The following is a 22,047-nucleotide window of genomic DNA, read 5'->3' as shown; positions in this document are numbered from 1 at the left end:
TTTGAGATGATCTTAGCTATTGATGGAGATCTAATCATGGTCGTTGGTTCACCAACGAGAGATTATCAGAGTAGGACACTAGGATGGAGATACACACACCAGTAGTGTGAGTTCCTTGGCAAATTGAGCTACCCAGTTGCAGAGATTAAGCAAGGGAGAGAAGTTCGATCCAGAAGGAAGGTGTTAATTTTTAATGTACCTTGGACAAGTGGTTTCCCATGGGCTAGTCTCTACCTAGGGAAAAGTGTCCAAAATATTTTTTTTCCTAAGTGTGACTTCATAAAGTGAAAGTGACTTTATAAGTGGTAAAGTCAATGTGAAACTATAAAGTGAAAAGTGACTTTAGACATAAAGTACAATGTGGGTATTTTATTTAATGGGTGAGTTAAAAAATAGAAAGTGAGAATTAAATGCACATTTATTCTTATCCCTTGATTTAAATGAATCTGAGCCATTAGATCTTAGGGTTGCCCAAAAGTCATTTAGGGAAACAAAAGGGGGAAAAGAAAAGGGACACTGCATTCATTCTTCATGAGCAGATTGGAGAAAGGAGACTGAGAGTTGGAGAAAAGTTTTGAAGGAGAAATTTGTTGCAGCAAGCTGAAGGAGTGATTTCTGGGCAAAGTTGGGCATGGAAATCAAGGCATAGAAGATAGCAGAAGGTACAGTACGAACAACATTGAATGCTGTGAGTTGCACACCACTCGAGAGAAGTTTTTGAAAAAGAAAATCCGTACAGTCCGTACGATGGTACGAAAATCTGTATAGTTCGTATGGAGGCCGTACAGTGGTATCTGTACAATACATATTTTCAGCTTCAAGTGGGCACGAAAATAGAGGCAAAGTGGGCATGATTTTCAAGGAGTTTTGGGCTGAAAAGATAAGTTGTATTTTGCTATTTTGTTTTGTTTGCAAATGTATTTTTCCTGAACTTGAAAGATAAATAAATTTGAAGAGCTCTCTAACAGGTTTTCCCCGGAGAAGATTGAAGGGGTTTTTCCTGGGTCTAAGTTGATCAAAAATCTGTCTGTATTTTTATGTGTGTTGCTGGAAGGTCGATTTTCCTATAAAAGTATTCCAATTGTATATCGTAGATTAATTACATTAAAAGGGAATACCCAAGGGAAGGAGATTAATATCACTATGAACACAAGTCACGAGGAAAATTGCATCATTGTTAATCTGGCAAATCAACTTTTAATTCTAGAGTCGAGCATAGGAGAAAAAATAGATATTTTTGGTAAAAAAGAATATGAAATTAATGACTTAGAAGTAATAATTGACAACTATGAATGCACCACTCAATTCCGTTTTGTAACGATGTTTAACCCAAAAATTGACATTATTTTGGGTCAACCTTGGTTAAAAGAATTGGGTACGTTCATGTTTAACTTAGAAAGAAAGATTTCGATGTTTCCTTACAAAAGGATGATGGCCATTTTTCAGGATGTGACAATGAAGTCAAAACTGATAAAGCCTTCATCAGAAGACTTTAGGGATATTTCAGAATTAATGTTTCAAGGTAATAAAAAAGCTATACCAAAAAAGCAAAAAGAGCTTGAAGAAGTCATCTCCAATAAAGACAAAGAAATTTTGTGCCTCAGAGAACACAATGAAAAACTACTCGAACAAGTCAAGAAAGTTAAAGCCATAAAGAAGGAACTTAAGAGACACTTGTTGGAACAAAAAGAAGAAAATTTACGTTTAAAGAGCCTTAACCAAACATTATTAGAACAAATCAAGAGTTTAAAAAATGATGCGGCCACTAAGAATGAAATCAACAATCCAGGAAGCGAAGAGGTTTTACGTCTAAGGAATCATAATTGAAACCTACTTACACAAATAAAGAAGCTTAAATGTGACAAGATGTCACTTAATGACAAGTTAGAACAACTTCAAGAAGTAGTATTGAAGTCTCCAATCGTTTCAGTGCAAATAGAAGAAAATGGAATGAATATCAATCGAGCGAATACCACAACTCAAAAAGAAGACACATCAGTTAAAGAAAAAACACACTCAAATGTTGAGACGAAGGAAATTCCAAGTGAAGATTTTGTAACCAACTCGACAACATCGGAACCTGAAGTAAATTAGAATCTAGCCACACACATGATAAGGGAAATCAAAAGAACTCTTTATCTACATCCGAATCACAAGAACAAACATCTCAATCAATCTATGAATCCGTATCAATCAAAACATAAGTAACAAACTTACGTTCCGAAGAATACTGAAGTGCGCACAAATGAGTCCAGTGATAACAGTTCATCACAAATTTCTAGTAATCAAAAGATTTCACAAAAGATTAATATAGGATGGTCAAATCCTTCCACCGTGCAACAATTTTATATGTCACTCCAAGGATCATATCAACTTGTATTGACAAAGATGACTGTCCCGAGACAAGAAGACATTCGTAGTAGAAAAAGAGATCAAGTCCATTCATCAACAAGCTTTGAGGACAAAGCTTTTTGAAGGGGAAGGCAATGTTATGAACATAATTTATGTAAAAGTAATAAGTATAGATAATAAATAATAATTATAATAATATGTAATTAAATAATAATTAGTTAAATGAAGAGACATGTTTCTACAGACATGACTTCGTGAAAGGGTAATTCCTGGCTATATATATAGGTCCTTCGCTCCCAATTGTATCATCATTCTTATTCAGACATTTTAATTTATATTCTTGCATCTCAATGGAGATCTTTATATTCCAAGTCTTCTAGAGTATTCAAATTGAAGAACGAACTTTGTTCGTTTCATAGTGGTATTGTCGGGAAGCAGTTCTGGCGAGCAGATCAGGTATTTCGTTGAGCAGATATCAACGCAGTAATATTGTAATAGTTTTGCAGTAGCAAAATCAACGTCGAGCAAGGAAGAGAAAAACACAGGAATTTCTCAGAGGGTTTCCAGATCTAGTTCCAGGAGGAAATCCATGATGTGCAGTAGCAGAAGGCAGTAGCAATAGAGAAAACTGTGCATTCCAAGAGGGAGCATGAGTTGCAGTGCAGGGAAGCAAGTAGGAAAAGGATGAGATTCCTGTTTATTTTCCTAGTTTTGAGTTTTGCAGAAATGGTCTCAGCAAGACTTTGAAATCATAATAGGTTAGATGGAGCCTCTAATTATTGTATCTGGAAAGCCAAAATGTCTTTCCTACTAGATGAGCATGGTCTGAAGACATATGCAGAGAGAGTTGTAGTTGTACCTACAAATCCACAACAACTAGAGAATTACAATAAGGAGATGGCCAAGGTGAAGCGATTGATCCTCGATGGAGTTTGAGATCATATAGTCTCACACTTAGTGGCCAAGAATACGTCGAAAGAAATGTAGGATGTAGTTGCCACGCTTTTCCAGAATCCTTTTGAGTACCGAAAGATGTTCTTGAAAGAGAAGTTGAGGACCACTAGGATGCATAAGGGTGAAGGTGTCACTCTAATGTCCGAGATGAGCTTGTAGTAGTTGGGGAAGCACCTCAAGAAAGTGAACTAGTGCATACAACTCTCAATGATTTCACCTCGGAGTGGACTACCTTATTCCAAAGTATCATTGGACGAGATAATCTACCTGGTTGGGATCAATTGTGGGTTGATTTCACACAGGAAGAAATGAGGCTTGCTCTAGTTGAGAGCAATATCAACGACAACAATAGAAAAGGATCAAAGAGTGTGAAGGATGAGGAGAATGTAGCCCTTGCATCAAAGGGGAAGGCAAAGAAAGGTCCCAGTTAGGGAAAAGGCTCATAGGGAGGAAAAAAGAAAAAGAAGGATTTGTCGAAGATCAAGTGCTTCAGATGTGGTGAGTTTGGTCACTACAGTACTCAGTGTCCCAAGAGGAAGAAGGACAAGAAGAAATAGGAGTAGGCAACAACTTCAACAAAGATCAACAATTTGTGTTCCAGGTTGGAGGACGAATTCACGTTGTATGAAGCTATACCTCCAAGGGAGAGGTGGGGAGACATTGAGCTCTAGACCCTAGAGTTGCAGAGATTTGGGCAAGGTTCATGGGAGGAGCAACAACAGTTGCAAAGATTTGAGCAGGGTTCATGGGAGGAGCAGCAACAATTGCAGTATACTCTTCATATGGATCATTACCCTTCCTATAGGGGCCCACAATTTTCAGTAGCAAATGAATCAATGTTCAAGATGGCATAGTCAGATATTGAGGGACAGTTGCAGAGCTAGTTCCAGTAAGATGCTGAGGGGTGCAGAGCAGTTGCACTGGAGACAGTTGCTCAGTTGACAGTGCAAAGGCTAGTTGCAGTCAGAGACTTAGGAGACAGTTGTTGAGCCAATACAGTTGATTCATAATTTTGGTTCTTAGTTGTAGTAGTTGCAGCAGTAGCAACAACATGAGATCAGTTGCAGTGCACGCAGAGTTGGCAACAATACAAGAGTAAGGTGTAGTGTCAACAACAGTGTAGATGTAGGATGGTTCAACTACAGAGTGGCAGATGAATCAGAGTATGCGCAATAGTTGGTGGGCAATATTAGGTTGTCATAGATGTCAAACATCAACAACGTATGGGAAGATGTTATGGGAGAGAGAACACCTTCCTCGCTAAGAGGGAGTGTTAGTTTTTGTAGCATTAGATAGGTGTTCTAGTCTTGACTTTGGTCAGAGACGCTAAGAAATACAAGATCTCAAAAACCCAGAAAAGGTTTCGGAAGAAGATACCCAAAGACAACTCAATTAAGTCAATCCATCAATAATTAAATATTTCCTAAGTCTAACTTAGGAAAAGTGATTAATTAACAACAATTAATTGAGAAAGGTGAAAATGCTCTAGAAACTCACACAAATTGAGTTTGAGATGATCTTAGCCATTGATGGAGATCTAATCATGGACGTTGGTTCACCAATGAGAGATTACAAGAGTAGGCCACTAGGATGGAGATACACACACCAATAGTGCGAGTTCCTTGGCAGATCAAGCTACCTAATTCCAAAGATCGAGCAAAGGAGAGTAGTTCGAGCCAGAAGGAAGGCATGAGTGAGATTGGGGGAGTAGCAAGAGAGTATTTTAGCGAAGATTCCTAGCAACAGAGAAACAAAATTGGGAGGCCCAAATATTTCTACAGGAGGATCGAATAGCCAGTGCGAGTAACCAAAAACCTAGTACGAGTTACCGGAAGAGAGTTTGCAGTATTGCTGGTTGTCAGATCGACCTCCAGAAGGTTGGGCAAATTTTTTCTAGTAGCAGAGGGAGGTAGGACGACTCACTTAGAGGAAAGCTCACATGCCGTATGATTTTCCTAGGCCAGGCAATGCGAATTCCAGGAGGTCGAGTTTCTCAGTGGGGTTCGACTAAGTCAGAGGGAGAAACATTTTCTCCAAATTATTTTAGCAGAGATTTTGCTGGAATATTGCAAGTTTGGCATCCATATTGTACTCGGAGTTTTCACTGTTGCATAATAGTAATAAAACCCTCATCTGTTGCACTGGTTTTGCTACATTGGGTTTTTCCGGGGACATTCGTCCAAAATAATGGTGTCAATTTTATTGTGTATGTGTGCATCTATTTTCTCAGTTTTCGGTTTATTTTCCGCAATGTTCTTATTGTGAAGAAATTGTAGTGTGATTTATTTGTTAGTTTATCGTAACGAAATACACTGCATAATTAATCAGTTAGAAGAATAAATTCCAGGTGCTGCATTTCAAGGAAATTTTCACACCGAGAAACCATCAAGGATTGACATTAATTTTGGACCCCGTTATACGTTGTAATAAATTTTCCGTATTTGGTAACGCATAATTGTCCCTAAAGTCAGTTCAATTTCTAATGTTCCTGGTTTTCGTTTGGGTGACCACTAGATTAGAGATCCATAACGAATGCCTAATAAGGGAAATTATACCAACATCCTTCATTTTCTAGAGCTCTTCCTTAACCAAAGGGACTAGCTTTGGATTCATCCTTAATTTTTCTTTCACAAGCTTGGCTCCTTCTTGAAGAGAAATTGAATGCTGTATAATTTCGGGTCTATAGGCCTTTAGGTTCTGATTAGACCAAGCAAGGACATCTTTGAATTCTCTTGATAGTCCTTAAAATTCATCTCTTTTTTGCTTAGACAAACCTTTCCCTATCTTGACCATTTGAGGGGATGAAAGAGTCCCCAAGTTTATTTCCTTAATATCAGATGAGTCTAGGGATTCTTTTGTAACGAACAAAGTTCGTTATAGAAGGTTAAACACTCAAGAAGACTTGGAATATATAGATCTCCATTGAAGATATAAGAATATATATTAAAATGTATGAATGAGAATGATGTTACAAATGAGAGTGAGGGTCTGCTTATATACCCTAGGCAGGTGCCTCTTTGTGAACGGTCATGTCCTGAGGGACATACCTCTTTATTAACTAATTACTAATTAATCATTATTTATGATGTGTTATTATTATTTATATTTACATTATTTATATCTATATTTTATTGATAACATTGCCTTCCTCCTCAAAAGCTTTGTCCTCAAAGCTTGTTGATGAAAAGGCTTGACCTATTTTTTTGTTTTGAATGTGTTATTGTCTCGACATTGTCATCTTTGTTGATGCAAGTTGATATGATCCTTGGAGTGATAAATAAAGTTGCCGAACTGAGAAAGGATCTGACCATCCTAAATCAATATTCTGCGAAATCTTGCAGTTACTGGATACTTCGTGTGAACTTTTATCACAAGACTGAATTGCACTGACATTAGTAGTCTTTAGAACAAAAGTTTGTTGTTTATGATCTGAGTGATACAAATATGCAGATTGATTGAGTTGTTTGCTCTTGTGATTCATATGTCGATAGGGAGTTCTTGTGGTTTGATTTTCCCTTATCCTGTGTGTGACAACTTCCTGATTTACTTGAAGTATCTGATTTTCTTTAGTTGCATGGTTAAATTCTGGATCTTCACTTGAAATTTCGGTTGCTTGAACTGCAACTTCTAAGTACGTCTTCACTTCTGCTGGCTTATCCCCTTCTTGAGTTATAATATTGATTGGATCGGTATTCATTCCTTCGACTGTTACGACGGGAGACTTTGATACTTCTTCTTGAATACATTGTCTTAACCCATCTTTTAGTGTCTTCTTGTCCTTCTTAAGCTTCTTAAGCTTCTTTTTCGTATTTAGGATGAAGGACCCTAGACTTTCCATCCAGGGTGACCCAAAACAATGTCACTATCATAAAAAAATAAGGTTTTCATGGTGAATAGCAAGAAAAAGTATAATTCCCAATACTTAATTATAGATTAATTATATTCGATTCAGGAGTCACTAATTGCTTAGCACATTTAGGACTAACATAATTACCATCTTCAGTAGGACTGATAGAGATTACAATATCTCTTCCTTCGAGTGATCCTTTGATTTTAAATAGTGTACTAACACATTTACTAAAAGTTTTAGGAAATTTTTCATTACTGGTCTCCATTTGTTACTTCAATTCTGAATTAGACTCCATTTTTACTTCTTTCAATTCTGAATTAGACTCCATTTTGTATTCGTCAAAGAGCTTTGGGTTTAAAGGTAGCCCCTTTAAGTATGTATAAACTTTATATAAAAGTCTATATAATATATATCACCCTTCTTCAAAAGCAAAACTCTTTGAATTTTCTCCTTTTAAAGACCCTCAAGTACCTTTCACCTTTTTATATAAAGGGTTTTATAATGGTCTCTTTTAACTGTAATCTTATAATAATAATTAGTGTTGATAATATTGCCAATATTTGAAAATATCGCGATATTTTCGTCAAAACGATATATCGCCGAGTAAGTATCACAATATTTTCCTTTTTTTTGTAAGCTTTGGTAGGAACTTTCATTCATTCATTTGCAAAAAGTAGGTTACATCCATAAAAGGCGTTCCATAGCCTCAACTTGCGTAGTGGGAAGCCAAGTCTGTTGGCCATCGGACCACATTGTATGCCATCCAAAATCTGAGAATCTTAAGTTTGTCACACAAAGCCTTATAGGACTGTATGTCTATAAACCAATTCACCCTTAACATGCTAACATAAGTACTACTAACCGGCATACATCATCAAAATAAAGAAAAAAGAAGCTGCTCGCTACTACTCATCAAAGGACTTCACCGGAGCTAGGTCCTTAGCGCTAGAACCTGGTAATTCTGATTGAGGAAGGCATGAAATGTGCTTCTCAATATGACCAAGACGAACATTCTGCTGCTGAATTTGAAATTGGACAAGTTGAAATTCTTTCTGAATTTCCTGGAAACCGAGGTTAGATTTAATGGAACCTATAGAATTCATAATAGCTCGGGCCACAATACTCTTCATCATCCAGTAAAGGTGCACTGTCTGTTTATACTGAGTGAGCCTACCTTGGGTATGGCCGGCATCGGGAACTAGTAAATGCCAATCCTCAAGCTACACTTCATTCTCAGCCCGTTGGTTGAGGTCTACCTCCCATGACGCAATCAACTGCTTTACCTAAGCAAGAGTACCTGTATTATAAGCTTGGGCCGCTGCATCGATATGCTGGGCATCATATTTTCTACCACTCCGTCTCGGTGGCTGCGACGAGGAGGAGCCCCGTCCACCTCGGTTCCCAACCTTTCGATTACGACCTCGATCCCCAATTCTCAACGGACCAGCACTCAGACATGGCCGGTCCATATCTATCAACTACCACTCCAACACAGTGTATCTCCCGATCCCCAATTCTCAACGGACTAGCACTCAGACATGGCCGATCCATATCTATCAACTACCACTCCAACACAGTGTATCCGTCCACTCGAACCGACCAAGACACCGGCTGAGAGAAGACCAACGATGTGCAGGCTGAGCAGAATCCCAAACTAATTAGACCTGACACATATACAGATGAAAAGAGAAGGAAGCAAATTACATTAGGCTCGGGCCATGCAAAACCATAACAGGTCGAGAGGGCCAACCACCAACGTCGCTCATTGCCAATCACCAACACCTCATGCTCAGACATATCACTTGACAGAAAGAACCCAGGGATGGCCTGTCTACATAGAAGGGAGGTGCTACAGGCCGACTTCTCGATTCAATTCCTATAGATAAACACACCATAACGATGTAAAACTAGAGATGACGAGATAAAATACACTTTTAGAAGCCAGGCCATCCAATCACAAAGACAACCATTTCCATCAGGTGGACAGTCCTTCCATAAAAGACAACTGATCCAAATTGTTCCATACATTCCCATTCGAAGCAATAAAATACCATATAAGATAGACACCAGCATAGAAACAACAGATGCAATATAAAAATTAGCCACACAAACATGCTCGCCTGCCGAGCAGGCAATTCCAGGTTGTTCAATAATCCAGTTGCAGGAGGTTTCGACTACCTTGCATGCAACAGTCATAACTATAGTTTGTCGTGGGCGAGGAGGGGAGAAAAGAAACATTACATACCCAACTACCATCACCATGAACCCGAAGCCAATGTTTTCCCGCGGACGGAACCTTCCTACCAAGCTTGCCACCAGAGAATAAAGATCCAAGCAACTCCGCTTGACTCTTGAAATTAGTCTACAACACAGAGCAATTGCATGAATTGGGCTACGCGCCCTCAGCACTTGGAGGTTATGAGCCCTGCGTCGAATTACTCCCGCCTTAAACTCCCCCACGCGAGCTACCACCTCTTCGTCCTGTTCACACATGCGATGTTCTGGCAAGAGCCGCCCTTTCGCTCTGCCTCCTATCATATCACTGTTAACAAGAGTCCCAAGAGGGACTATGAACTGTCACACACCTTGATCAGGGAGCAATATTTTCCGTTTTGAAGATATCACGATATTTTCAAAATAAGGGCTAAATATCACGATATTTTGAAAATTTCGGCTAAATATCGCCATATTTTGAAAATCTAGGCTAAATATCATTATTGCTTTATATGTTTACATATTTGAAAAAAAATGATTTTATGTTTGCTGATATTTTTCGATATTTTCCCTGATAAGATGTTTTCAGGACCCTCGCTGATATTTTGCCGATACTGATATTTTCAACACTGATAATAATACTTTATAAAAAGGTTGACTTTCTTTTTGGGATTGACCCTTTTACACCTCCTTTTTTCAATATATATATATATATGTTAACATATATCAACATTTTTATTTTTTTTCTTTTTGTGCTTTGTGTTTTTGTTTTTTTAATAATTCTCTTTTTATTTTTTTAGAATATATACTTTTTAATTTTTTTTTTTTTCAATATATATATATATATATATATATATATGTATATTTTATGGCCAAAGGCTTGAAATGGCGAAAACCAGAATGGAGAAACTCCAACTATGTAGCAAAACACTTGATCACATGACAACAAGGTTGACGAATATTAATGGTCAAAGGTTGGGATCAAAGAACGTGACTTTGTGTAGCGGTTGAGCGGCCAGAAGATCGAACAACTGTGATACCAATGTAATGAACAAAGTTCGTTCTTCACAATAATCTTCTGAATACTTCGAAGACAAAGACATCCATTGTAGGACAAGTAATTGTATATTGAATTATAAAGAATTGATGAGATGATTACAATGAGGGTGAAGGCTTGCTTATATACCCTGTTGAAATATGTAACTAGGTTCGATCTTCATAATGACATATGTAATCGTGATTTTATGTATTTAATGAAAAAAAGAAAAATAAATTTATTATATGTGTTCTTGAGGCATGGGTTTTATGCTCAAGGAAAAATTATTTTTAGGTCAAGCACCCATTGAGTGCTTCTAGGTTTGTCATTGTCATAAATTCAATTGAGTCATTGCCATGTATTGAAGACCCATTTGGGCATGTTACATATTGTCAAGAAAAAATTGAGTCAAACTAGAGTCAAAAGACCCTCCATGACCTCGTCATGGCACAAAGATCAAGTTGGCCTACATGAAGGGACAAGACGGCCTCAAGATAGCAATTCGTATCCCTCACAAGTCTATAAATAAGAAGGAATTTGACCTCATTTGGACACTCACTCAAGAAAGTTTGATCTCCATAGGATAGAAGTTGGAAAAGGACGAAGAAGGAGAAGAAGAACAAGTTTGAAGTTTTGGGCCTCTCTCTCTCTCTCTCTTTTTGTTAGGGTTTCTACAGTTACTGGATAAGACGAAATTCTGAAGCTGCATCGAAGCTGGGAAGTTGCATCGAAGCTGTGAAGTTGCATTGAAGCTGTGAAGTTGCAAGGTCGAAGCTGTGAAGCTGTAAGGTCGAAGCTAAGAAGTTGCCTCTAGGGCGAAGTTGTGAAGCTGCTTCTAGGTCGAAGTTGTATCAAGGTCGAAGTTGCAGAAATTGTTGTTGGGGTTGAAGGAGAAATTGCTAGAAGGCTGAAGTTTGTTGATGAAAGCTGTTCAAGAAGGAAAAAGTTGACTTGGTCTTGGAGGGTCTTGGTCAAGGGTTATAGGTCTTGGAATTTGTCAATTGAAGTTCTATAAGAAGAGAAGAATTCTGATGGGTTTTCCTCTCAGTTGGAGAGGTTTTGGCCCTCGCTGATCGCCTACATCTTGTGTCTTATTGTCTCATTGTTCTTTATGATTTGGTAGTTGTTTGATGATAAAGAACACTAATAATAATAAAGGAAAGAAGAAGTTAATCAAGTAAAGTAAAAATACATCACAAGCAGTTATCAAAGTAAGAGAAATCACCTAATCTAGTTGCCCTAGATTTCTCAACATACCCTAGGCAGGTGTCCCTTTGTGAACGGTCATGTCCTTAGGGACATACCTCTTTATTAACTAATTACTAATTAATCATTATTTATGATGTGTTATTATTATTTATATTTACGTTATTTATATCTATATTTTAGTCATAACATCTTCTTTGACACGACTTTTTTTATCTCTATCAAACTGTCTTTCCTTAGACAAATCTCCCTCTTTGACACTGGGATCCACAAGCCAGTGCTCAAAATAGTCAGGGATGGCCGGACGATACATAATATCCATGAGAAATCTTCATAACTTGTAAATTGTTCATCAGGGAGTTCAGGATTAGATGCTGCTACGACGAGGGCATCTGCCAGAGAGTTGCCATTCCTAGGAACTGTTTCTATGGTAAAGCTCTCAATTTCCTTTATGGTATTTAGAACACACACGCTATATGGTATCGACTTTTCATTTTTAGTGCTAAAAGAGCCATTAACTCGAGAGACAATTAAATCAAAGTCTCCTATAGCAGCTACCTTGCGAATTTGTTTAGATTGGGCTGCATCTAATCCTAATATCAATGCTTCATACTCGGCCATGTTGTTAGTATAGGTGAACTCAAGCCTAAGGGAAAACAATGTGTAGCACATGGAAGGAGATATCAAAATGATACCCACCCCGAACCCCATCTTTGAGCAAGCTATATTAAAGTACATAGTCCATACTTACTTAGGCTTGGGGTTAGGATATGAGATGAATGTAACCCTCTCTACTGGAATGGAACATAGCTTGAAGCTCATATCAAAAGAAGGGAATGAATATAACGATGCAAATGAGTACAAAGAACTTGTGGAAAGTCTTATCTACCTTAATACCACCAAACTAGATATTTTATTCGTTGTTGGTATTCTTTCTAGGTTCATGCAAAACGCTTCTGAAGGACATTGTTCTGTTGCAAAAACAATTCTCAAGACAATGGACCTAGATATTGGCTCTGAAACGTCGACCATAACTCTCACATCTGTGAATCTTCCTGGATCAACTCAAAATTCTCAAGACTTTGGACTCAAGTATTCTAAGACGAATAACTTCAACCTGATTGGATATTCTAAATCAAAATTTGATGGGGATAAATAAAATAGAGTTTTAACTTCAGGGTAACTTATGAGTCTTGGATCAACGACTGTTGTTGCTTGGAGATCACGTAAGCAATCAATTCTAGTATATTCCTCAATAGAGGAAAAATATGTGGTAGTTATAGAAGCAACAAAGGAGATTGTGTGTGTCATGAAAATATTTGAAGATTTGCAAAAGAAACATGTGAATTCTACTCTTATTTTGGTTGACAATACTTATGTAATCAAGTTGGCCAAGAATCCTAGATTCCATGATCGAATGAGGCACATCAACACAAAGTATTGTGTGATTCGGTATCATGTAGAGGCCAAGACTATTCATTTGAGACATTGTTCCAAAAGTGACAAAATAGCACACATCTTCATCGAAGCGTTTGGAAAGGTCAGAAAGATTTTAGGAATTACAAACACTCCTTTGGATCGAAGATGGAAAATTTAGATACCTCATCCTCATGATTATGTTATTTTGTAAATATTTAAGTTAGGAGAAATATGGAGACGTAGGTGAATATGAAGAGTCATCGCATCTTGGAAGATGAAATTAAAAGTCACTTTAGGAATGTATTTATGAATGACTCACATCAATGAAATTCATTAGAGCATGGACTTAATTAATCCTAGTTGACAAGTAAGTCATAGTTGTTTGGAATGATGAGGTGGTAAAGTATTGAGTAAATAAAATTTTCTAGATTTATGATATGGGGTCAGTTTTCCTCCTTTGAACTAAAAAATTCCAAAAAAGTGGCTCGCAATGATGGATTTTTCTTGTCTTGGCATCTTCACTCCAAACCAATTGGGATTTTGGTGAAATCCCAATTGGGTATCTTCATGCCCGCCAAAAATTCCCAAAAGTTGGCCCGCAATGATGGATTTTGCTTGTCTTGGCATCATCACTCCAAAGCAATTGGGATTTCACCAAAATCCCATTTGGGTATCTTCATGCCCGCCTTTTGGGTTTGCTACAAAAATGCCATCAATAATAGGGCCTTGTCAAGGAGTTGTGCCTTGTCTTTGAAAAATCAGTGATTTGCGTTTTCTGAACAAGTGAAGCTGAATTGGCCAATGGCTCTTACTGAAACTTTTGTAACTCTTGACAATGGATTTAACCCTAGAATTTCACTTGATTTGGAGTTAATATGCTCTTGTTATGGCTAAAACAAGTTTTTGGCTCCATATTTTTTTAAATTTTAATAAAAATCAACATCTTGTTGACATGCCATGCAACATGGTTGTTGATGTCATATCAATGTCCACTTGTTAACCTTTGATTCAACCATGTATTCAACCCTATTGGTAAGTTGAAGAAAACTTTTATTGACGATTTGTCCAATTTCTTCATTGGTAGTTGGTGAAAACCTTCATTTGTGGCTAGCGAAAACCTTCATTGGAGGTCGGCGAAATTCTTCATTAGTGGTTGACGAAATCCTTTATAGGCAGTCGTTGGAATCTTTCCATTGGGAATTTGCTTGAAACTCTCCATCAGTGTTTTTTAAATTTTTTCCCCAAAACCCCTTTTCAGTCATCCTCAATACTCCATTGACACTTTTTGAAAGACCTTTCGACTGATTCGTTGAAACTCCATCGATGCTTTTTATAAAACTTGTCAAAAAGGTCTTTCAGTGGTTTTGTCGAAACTTCATTGACACTTCGAAAACCTATTGAAAAGTGTCTTTTGATTGTTTCATTGAAACTCAATCGACGCTTTGTAGAAAACTCACTGAAAATGGTCTTTCTGCAATTTCGTTGAAACTCCATTGCTGTTTTCTAGAAAGCTCACCGAAAATGGGCTTCTTATGGTTTTGCTAAAACACCAAATTTCTTCTTCGACGACTTCAAAGTTTCTCCAACTTCGTCGAATTTTAGCCAAACTTTGAATTCTTCATCATTGAATCGAAGAATTTGATCTTTGGTGAACTCAGGATTGTTGTTCAACGATCTTGAAAATTGTTGCTTGAGAACACTAAAAATTCTCCATATTCTTGAACTTTAAGAGTTTTTTGACCAAAGCCGAGATGAATTTAGGTTATCAGTCTCATAATTAAATGTGATCTAAGTCATTGAATTTGTTAAACTTCACAACCATTGTGGAAACTTGAAATTTGACCTTCCATGCTGAATTTAATTGGACGACTTGCAGGTTGATGTAATTATTCACCTTTTTGATGATTTTGAGGGCAAATTTGAATTGAATTTAATAATTTTTTTTGGGATTTCACCATCTTCTTCAAATTCAAAGCAAAATAAAATTAACCACTGTGAATTTGATAAGTTCGCGCTAGCCTTTGGTCCATACGTATATAGTTTTGAACCAAAGCTCTGAGATGTTAAATTTGGCAACTAGGGCAAAACTCCACCTTGGACAGCTCATATGATGGCGCTGATATTTTCATTGGATTCCTCTTTTCGAGAGGTGTAGGATTGATCTAAAGATCATCTCATTCTGACAAGTATAAATGGAATTATGAATTTATTTCTTCTATGGACAAATTGTCAAGGTCGGCCAGCAATCTAATGTAGGCTCAAGAAGCCCAAAAGTCATGTCTCTTCACCCTCAACGTTGCATATATTTGGACATTCATCATCTCACACATATCTCTCTCTCTCCCCTCATCTGATTGGGTCGTACGCATTTCAGGGCAGCCTTCTTCTCTTCCACACGTGTGAAGGGTTGACTGCGTTTTCTGTTTTCCTGCGTTGATCAAGTTGCAGCAAGTTTGACCAGTGTTGACCGAGCAGCGTTTGACCTTGTTTGACTACATTGTTCTTGGAAGAATTTCTGTTTGGGCAGGCCGCATTCTTTGGCACAGATTTTGAGGATTTCTGGGCAGGTTGACCAGCGTTGACTGCAGGCCCTTTGACCACAGGTTTGACTGTGCGTTGACCAGATTTGGCCAATTTCTCCAGGGCTGTTTTGTGCTGATTTGGACTGTTTTTGGAGGCCAAATTGACTGGGTTTGACTGAGCTGATTTGGAGGAGTAATTCCGCTGATTTGACCAGTGTTGACTTTCTGGTTAGGGCATCCTGTTGACTGCAGTTTGACTGGACAGATTTGACTGTGTTTTGGGCAAATAAATTTTGTATATTGTACTCTTTCTCTCTGTGCTGAACTTTTGAAGAATAATAAGAAGATTTAATCAAAGGGTTTTTCCTCATTGGGGTTTTTCCCTAGCATCCGCCAAATATTGTGTCCTCTTGTCCTGACTTGTCTTCTGCTTATTATTTATGTTCTATCTGCATTTACTATCATGTTAATGTGATTGCTAAATTGGACATTGATAGTGGGCATATAAATAGAAGGAGCATCTACCTCATTTGGACATTCATCATCTCACACATATCTCTCTCTCTCCTCATCTGATTGGGTCGTACGAATTTCAGGGCAGCCTTCTTCTCCTCCACACGTGCGAAGGGTTGACTGTGTTTTCTGTTTTCCTGCGTTGACCAAGTTGCAGCAAGTTTGACCAGCGTTGACTGGGCAGTATTTGACCTTGTTTGACTGTGTTTTTCTTGGGAGAATTTCTGTTTGGGCAGGCCGCATTCTTTGGCACAGATTTTGAGGATTTCTGGGCAGGTTGACCAGCGTTGACTGCAGGCCCTTTGACCACAGGTTTGACTGTGCGTTGACCAAGTTTGACCAATTTCTTCAGGACTGTTTTGGGCTGATTTGGACTGTTTTTGGAGGCCAAATTGACTGGGTTTGACCAAGCTGATTTGGAGGAGTAATTCTGCTGATTTGACCAGCGTTGACTTTCTGGTTAGGGCATCCTGTTGACTGCAGTTTGACTGGACAGATTTGACTGTGTTTGGGCAAGTAAATTTTGTATATTGTACTCTCTCTCTGCTGAACTTTTGAAGAATAATAAGAAGATTTGATCAAAGGGTTTTTTCTCGTTGGGATTTTTCCCTGGGATCAGCCAAATATTGTGTCCTCTTGTTTTGGCTTGTCTTCTGCTTATTATTTATGTTCTATCTGCATTTACTATCATGTTAATGTGATTGCTAAATTGGAGATTGATATTGGGATAATAAGAAAAATTGAAGTAAATTGCTCTTAAGCATAGAACATACCATTGTTATCTAAAATTAACATGAGACCACCCTGTAACACACCCAATTCTCTTGCTGGGCCACATTACTATTAATTCGACTCTGATACCAAATAAAATGTGGAAATGTGGATAGCATGACATTCATATGCATGCACAACTAACATAATTCTCAAAATGGTGAATGCAAATGAATTGAACATACACATCAACATTTAACCATACAGAACATGATCTAAACAGAACATTCAAGCACAACGTTAACATAATAAATAACACAGTGACCAGATCACTTATCTTCATAATGGTGATTTACACAACCGGCTATAGACATTGGACGTTCCACCTTTATAGACTTTGTTGCTCCATTTCTCTCAGTAGCAAGTTACTTCCAAGTTCGGGCTATGAGTCCACAAGGATGGAAAAGCTCCCATGGGTCTGTATTGTCCACTTACACAAGTCAAAACCCAAGTCAAAACACAGTGACATGATTCCTACAACAATTCCAACTGCTCTACTGTATTCCCCATTAGTCTGCACAACCCACGGGCTGAGATTTCCTTCTATGCGTTGCAGTTCTTCAGACAGTCTCAATCTCCTTTAGGGGTCCAGCTCAAAACCAGTCAGGAACTTCTTAGTTGGGGATTCCAGGTAATCCCACTGTTACAGGAGTACTTACAACAGGTTTTACATAGGCTCTCATGTGCTTTTTCAATGCGAACTCCTCACGGGCATAGCAACATAGGTCTCATCATAATTACCAGCCATAATTTTAAAATGGGAACTGCTCTTCGAATCAACCACATATCAAATCAGGTTTTGACTTGTAGTTGGATCAAACCAGATTCAATGAATTGGTTTTTTTAAATATACATAATAATTATTTTTTAATAAAAAAATGATTTTTCCGATTCCAAGCTGTTGGAGACAAAATATACAAAGTTTGCTCATCGATATACCATGTAAGGGTGAATATGAAAGGTTTGCTCATTTATATGCCTTTTTTTAATATAAAAACCAGCCTAGAAACCCATTTCAAGTGCCTGTGCATGTGGGGTCTGTGTGGCCTGACCTGCTTGGCCAGTTCAAAACAGGACTGACCGGTTTGGGCCAGTTTGAACTGGTTTGGTACCAAACCAGTACAAACTGGCCCACCAGTCGGGGTTGCTGGCCTGTTTGATACCTGGGCCTGTCCAACCGGTTGGTTTGGACTGGGCCGGGCTTTAAAACTATGTTACCAGCTTCAACAAGTTGACCTCGACCTACAGTAATGATTTCCTGCTTTGCACAGCACTAAACTTTGCTTCTCTTCACTTCTTGCTGCCTGATAACTAACTATACTCTCTACTTGAAATTTTCCTCTTCCATGCGTGGTTACTTGACTCTCACTCTACCCAAAGATGATTGTACTCAGGCTGTTATAACTAAGTGAGCTGACTCTCTCATCTCTTACATGAGTGTACCTAAACCCATGCTTCAGTAACTAGCTTAGATGACTTTTCTACTAACCTCACACATGCACCCAATGATTGGTTTTAGCAAGTCAAATGGGGATTATATGGTAATAAAAATTAATTCAGGAAAATGACATGGAATTATAGGCATTTGGAATTTTGCCTTGGATCTCTGCATTGAGCCCCCTTTCTCGTGGAATCATAGACCCCTATGACTCTGTCCATATCCATCTTGTAGTCGGCGGTGTATTTCACTTTATTATTTTTCAGTGTACAATGTTTGCATATTTCCATCGCTAGTCCCTTTGCCATTCATAATATATACAATTATACATTGTTAACCTGTGGATCAAAATTGAGGTGTTATGCTTGGCCTGCATGACTGATATATGGATTGGACTCATACATTCCTTTGTACTGTGAAGTACTATTTGTAATTGTCTGCAAACTGCTACATACTCTTCCATGCTGGTAGTAGAGGCACAATTGAGTTAATGTTCATGGTGTCTACAAATGTTACCTCACTTCTAGGCAGGGTTACAAATGTGATCTATGAATACGGTTACTGTCTAGACAGGGTTCTCTTATTGCTAGCAAACTGAATCATGGGGTCTTTGAATTTTCAAGCACGCCTAAGCCAATTTGTAAGTACCACAGTATGTTTTTTGTCAAAGTTTACTCTTTCAACACCCCGATCATTTTTTGATGCTAATGGCATCCACTTTCATGTATTATTAGCTCGCAACTATAGGGGGTCTAAACACTTATATCATTTACCTCTATTTTCATTATTTTTGCCTTAGTAAATTATTGGGTTGCCTTTGTAATCTTCTTAAGTTAGTAGTCTTAATTCAAATCTTGTTTTTTTATACAATGACGTTTCTGAAAATTGCCATTCATGTGACATGTTTTTTTTTTTCTACAGCAAGTTCTCAAGGCTGTTAATACAATACATGAGGAGCGTATTGTGCATTCAGATTTGAAACCTGCAAATTTCCTTTTGGTCAAGGGTGTGCTAAAGCTGATTGACTTCGGAATTGCTAAAGCAATACAAAGTGACACTACAAATATTCAACGAGACTCACAGGTATTGGAGAGAGCTCTCTTCCAGGCTGTTTCTTTATTTAACATTATAATGTTCCATAATGTTTGAAAATGCTAGGTGATGCAAGCTGACATTTGTCAGAAGCTCATGAAATGGCAACATTGCAGGTTGGGACTTTGAATTATATGTCTCCAGAGGCATTTATGTGCAATGATCAGGATGAAAATGGCAAGATAATTAAATGTGGGCGACCCTCTGATATTTGGTCACTAGGATGTATTCTATATCAAATGGTATATGGGAAGACACCATTTGCAGATTTTACTACATTTTGGTCAAAATACAAAGAGATAACAAACAAAGATCATAAGATCACGTATGGCCCTGTCTCTAATCCATGGCTTCTAGATATTATGAAAAAATGTCTTGCTTGGAATCGAAATGAACGGTTACGAATTCCTCAGTTGTTAGAACATCCTTTCCTCCAGCCACCAGTATCACCCGTGTCACTAACTCAGGAAGAATGGCATTGTAAAGCTCTTTCTGACATATCCAGAGCATATGGATCCGATGGTGAAGTTCAGAGCCTATGCGAAAAGCTACAAGAGCACATTCGAAACCTTTCCAAACATACAACAGGTGAACAAACTGTAATTGACAAGGGGTAAGTTATTAAAGAAATGACGATCTTTATACTGGAGGATGGAAAATCAACTCAAACCCACAAATACAAGGATGGAGTTGCATTTTGCATGAAGGTACATTTGACTGCTACTTCATCTGTTTGTTACCTGTTCTAGTATTGTACTATTATCCTGATTGTGTACAAGCTACAGATTGATTTTGTTAAGTTAGCTGCGGCAATTTTCTATCGACAGGCAGGGTTACTAAGTGGTTATTAATCAGAATGGGATATATCATTTCTAAGCTAATATTGGACTGGATAAAATGAGAACAACTTTCTCGTGTGTTGTATCTCTGTCCTGAATTCAGGTTATTCTGCATCGCATGTTTGGCAATGATATGCCAAATTGTATTCATAATATGACATTTTCTTGCGAAATTGTTTATGGTCAGGTTTGTAAGTTTGTGAATTTATTCTCTTTCAAAGTACCATTTTCTTGAGTTGTCCATGGCTTTTATTCAAATTCTGAAGTGAAGTATTTAGATATAATGAACATGTTCTACAAGAATGTGGAAGATCAATCTTCCTCTTTAAATCCTCTCTTTTCTGAAATCATTCCATGCATATTTAACCTAGTAAGGATAGCTCAATATTTGCTTCTTCTAGAGGGGTTATTTTGAAGAAAAATGTATTTCGAGGGAAAAATAAGCAATAAACTAAAAAAAAGTGTAAATGTAAAATGAATGGGCACCAATGTTTTGAAGGCTGTCTTTGATTCCATGCTCTCTAGCCTTGCATGGTTGCCATGTGGGTATCTAGTGTCACAAAATAACATTGATTTTTGGCCACATTATATTCTTAAATTTGCTTTGATCATTCTAGCTTCAGGGCTAATTTATAATATTTTAGCTCCAGCATTGTATGTCTTTTCCTTCTTCAACTGTGTTTGGATGCACAGAAATAACTTTATTTCTGTTCTTAAATTTAAGGCTGAATGTACATGCTTTCAGAGTGCCTGCATCTATGTTTTCTCTTTGTTTTTCTGGGTGCATGAGTGGTGGATTGTATAGTTAGTGCAAATATTTTTATAGATGCAATAATTTGTTTTGTTTTGTTTTTTGTTTTTTTTTTTTAAATAGGAACGTTTTCAAACACGGACATTGCTATTGGAGTGTACAGTTTACATGAGAAGGCTGCCACATATGCTCATCTGACCTCATCCATATTATCGATGATCTGAGCGCCTAGGAATGGACTAGAACAACCAAAGAATCCATAAATTTTAAGGTTATAATGTTTTGAATGCTAAATTTGTGGAGAATACATTAATTACAGATAGACCAGAAGAGAATATCATTATCAACTTTTCTATCAATTCTTTTGACTGTTATATATTTCATACGAGTATATGAAGAAGAGAGAACAATAGGATATGTTCTCTGCAAGGGAAGTCTAGTAGGGACTTATACAGGTTAAGGATGTTAATGCATATTGCTGGGGAGGATTTTTACAGTTAAGTATGTTAATGAATATTGCTGGGGAGGCTTTTTAGTTCATGACAAATGTAGTATAGCTTACATCCTTGAATGCTGGCCTTTCACCATTTGAAGCTGGTGCTCACCTGAGGTGAAAAGAGGTTCTGACATGTTCATCTAATATGAATAGAAGGAATGTATCGGTAAGAAGTGAGAATATTTATATTACATATTATCATTCATACCAAAAGAGATAGATTAGTGCAAAAAAAGGTTGGGAGGTTTGTGGGGAGAAGGGGGGGGGGGGGGGAAAGCGGGCTGGCAGTCATGCGGGGCTGTTTACATGTGTAAGGAGAGTGCAATGATTAATGACAAGATCTTTAAATTCAAGATGGAAACTCAACGTGCCATGGAATAGGTTACAGCCAAATAGATCATGTACTCGTATCAAGATACCATTTATGTTTTGAGTTCAAGCTGTTGGTAACCATTGTTCAAGAAACCTAGTAACGCTACCAAAAAATAAATAATCACAGTCCAACCATAATTGTGTCTATTTGAGTGGTCCTTTATGCAGTTTGATTATGAGATTCTCAATATGGAATTCATTAACAGTTTGTGGCTTATATTG

The 22,047-nt window shown here is 37.7% G+C and overlaps 1 protein-coding gene across 2 annotated transcripts in view; it reads left to right on the top strand.

Annotated features, from left to right (window-relative positions):
* Positions 1-20,449, top strand: part of LOC149187143 (uncharacterized) — a 65,401-nt gene extending 44,952 nt beyond the window's left edge. The window contains exons 4-5 of one of the 2 annotated variants that reach the window (XM_089411295.1): positions 19,197-19,358; positions 19,484-20,449. In XM_089411295.1, the coding sequence (XP_089267421.1) occupies positions 19,197-19,358; positions 19,484-19,984 (663 nt within the window). In that variant the 3' untranslated portion in view covers positions 19,985-20,449. Of the gene's footprint in view, positions 1-16,149; positions 16,376-19,196; positions 19,359-19,483 lie in introns of those variants that run through there. The other variant, XM_089411296.1, reaches the window with a different exon arrangement.
* The last annotated feature ends 1,598 nt before the right edge of the window (positions 20,450-22,047 follow it).

Source organism: Pinus tabuliformis, chromosome 3_1 (assembly GCF_031772625.1).
Source record: "Pinus tabuliformis cultivar Carrire ecotype Pingquan chromosome 3_1, CPIR1, whole genome shotgun sequence".
Lineage (NCBI taxonomy): Eukaryota > Viridiplantae > Streptophyta > Pinopsida > Pinales > Pinaceae > Pinus > Pinus tabuliformis.
This window is presented reverse-complemented; position numbering and strand designations above follow the sequence as displayed.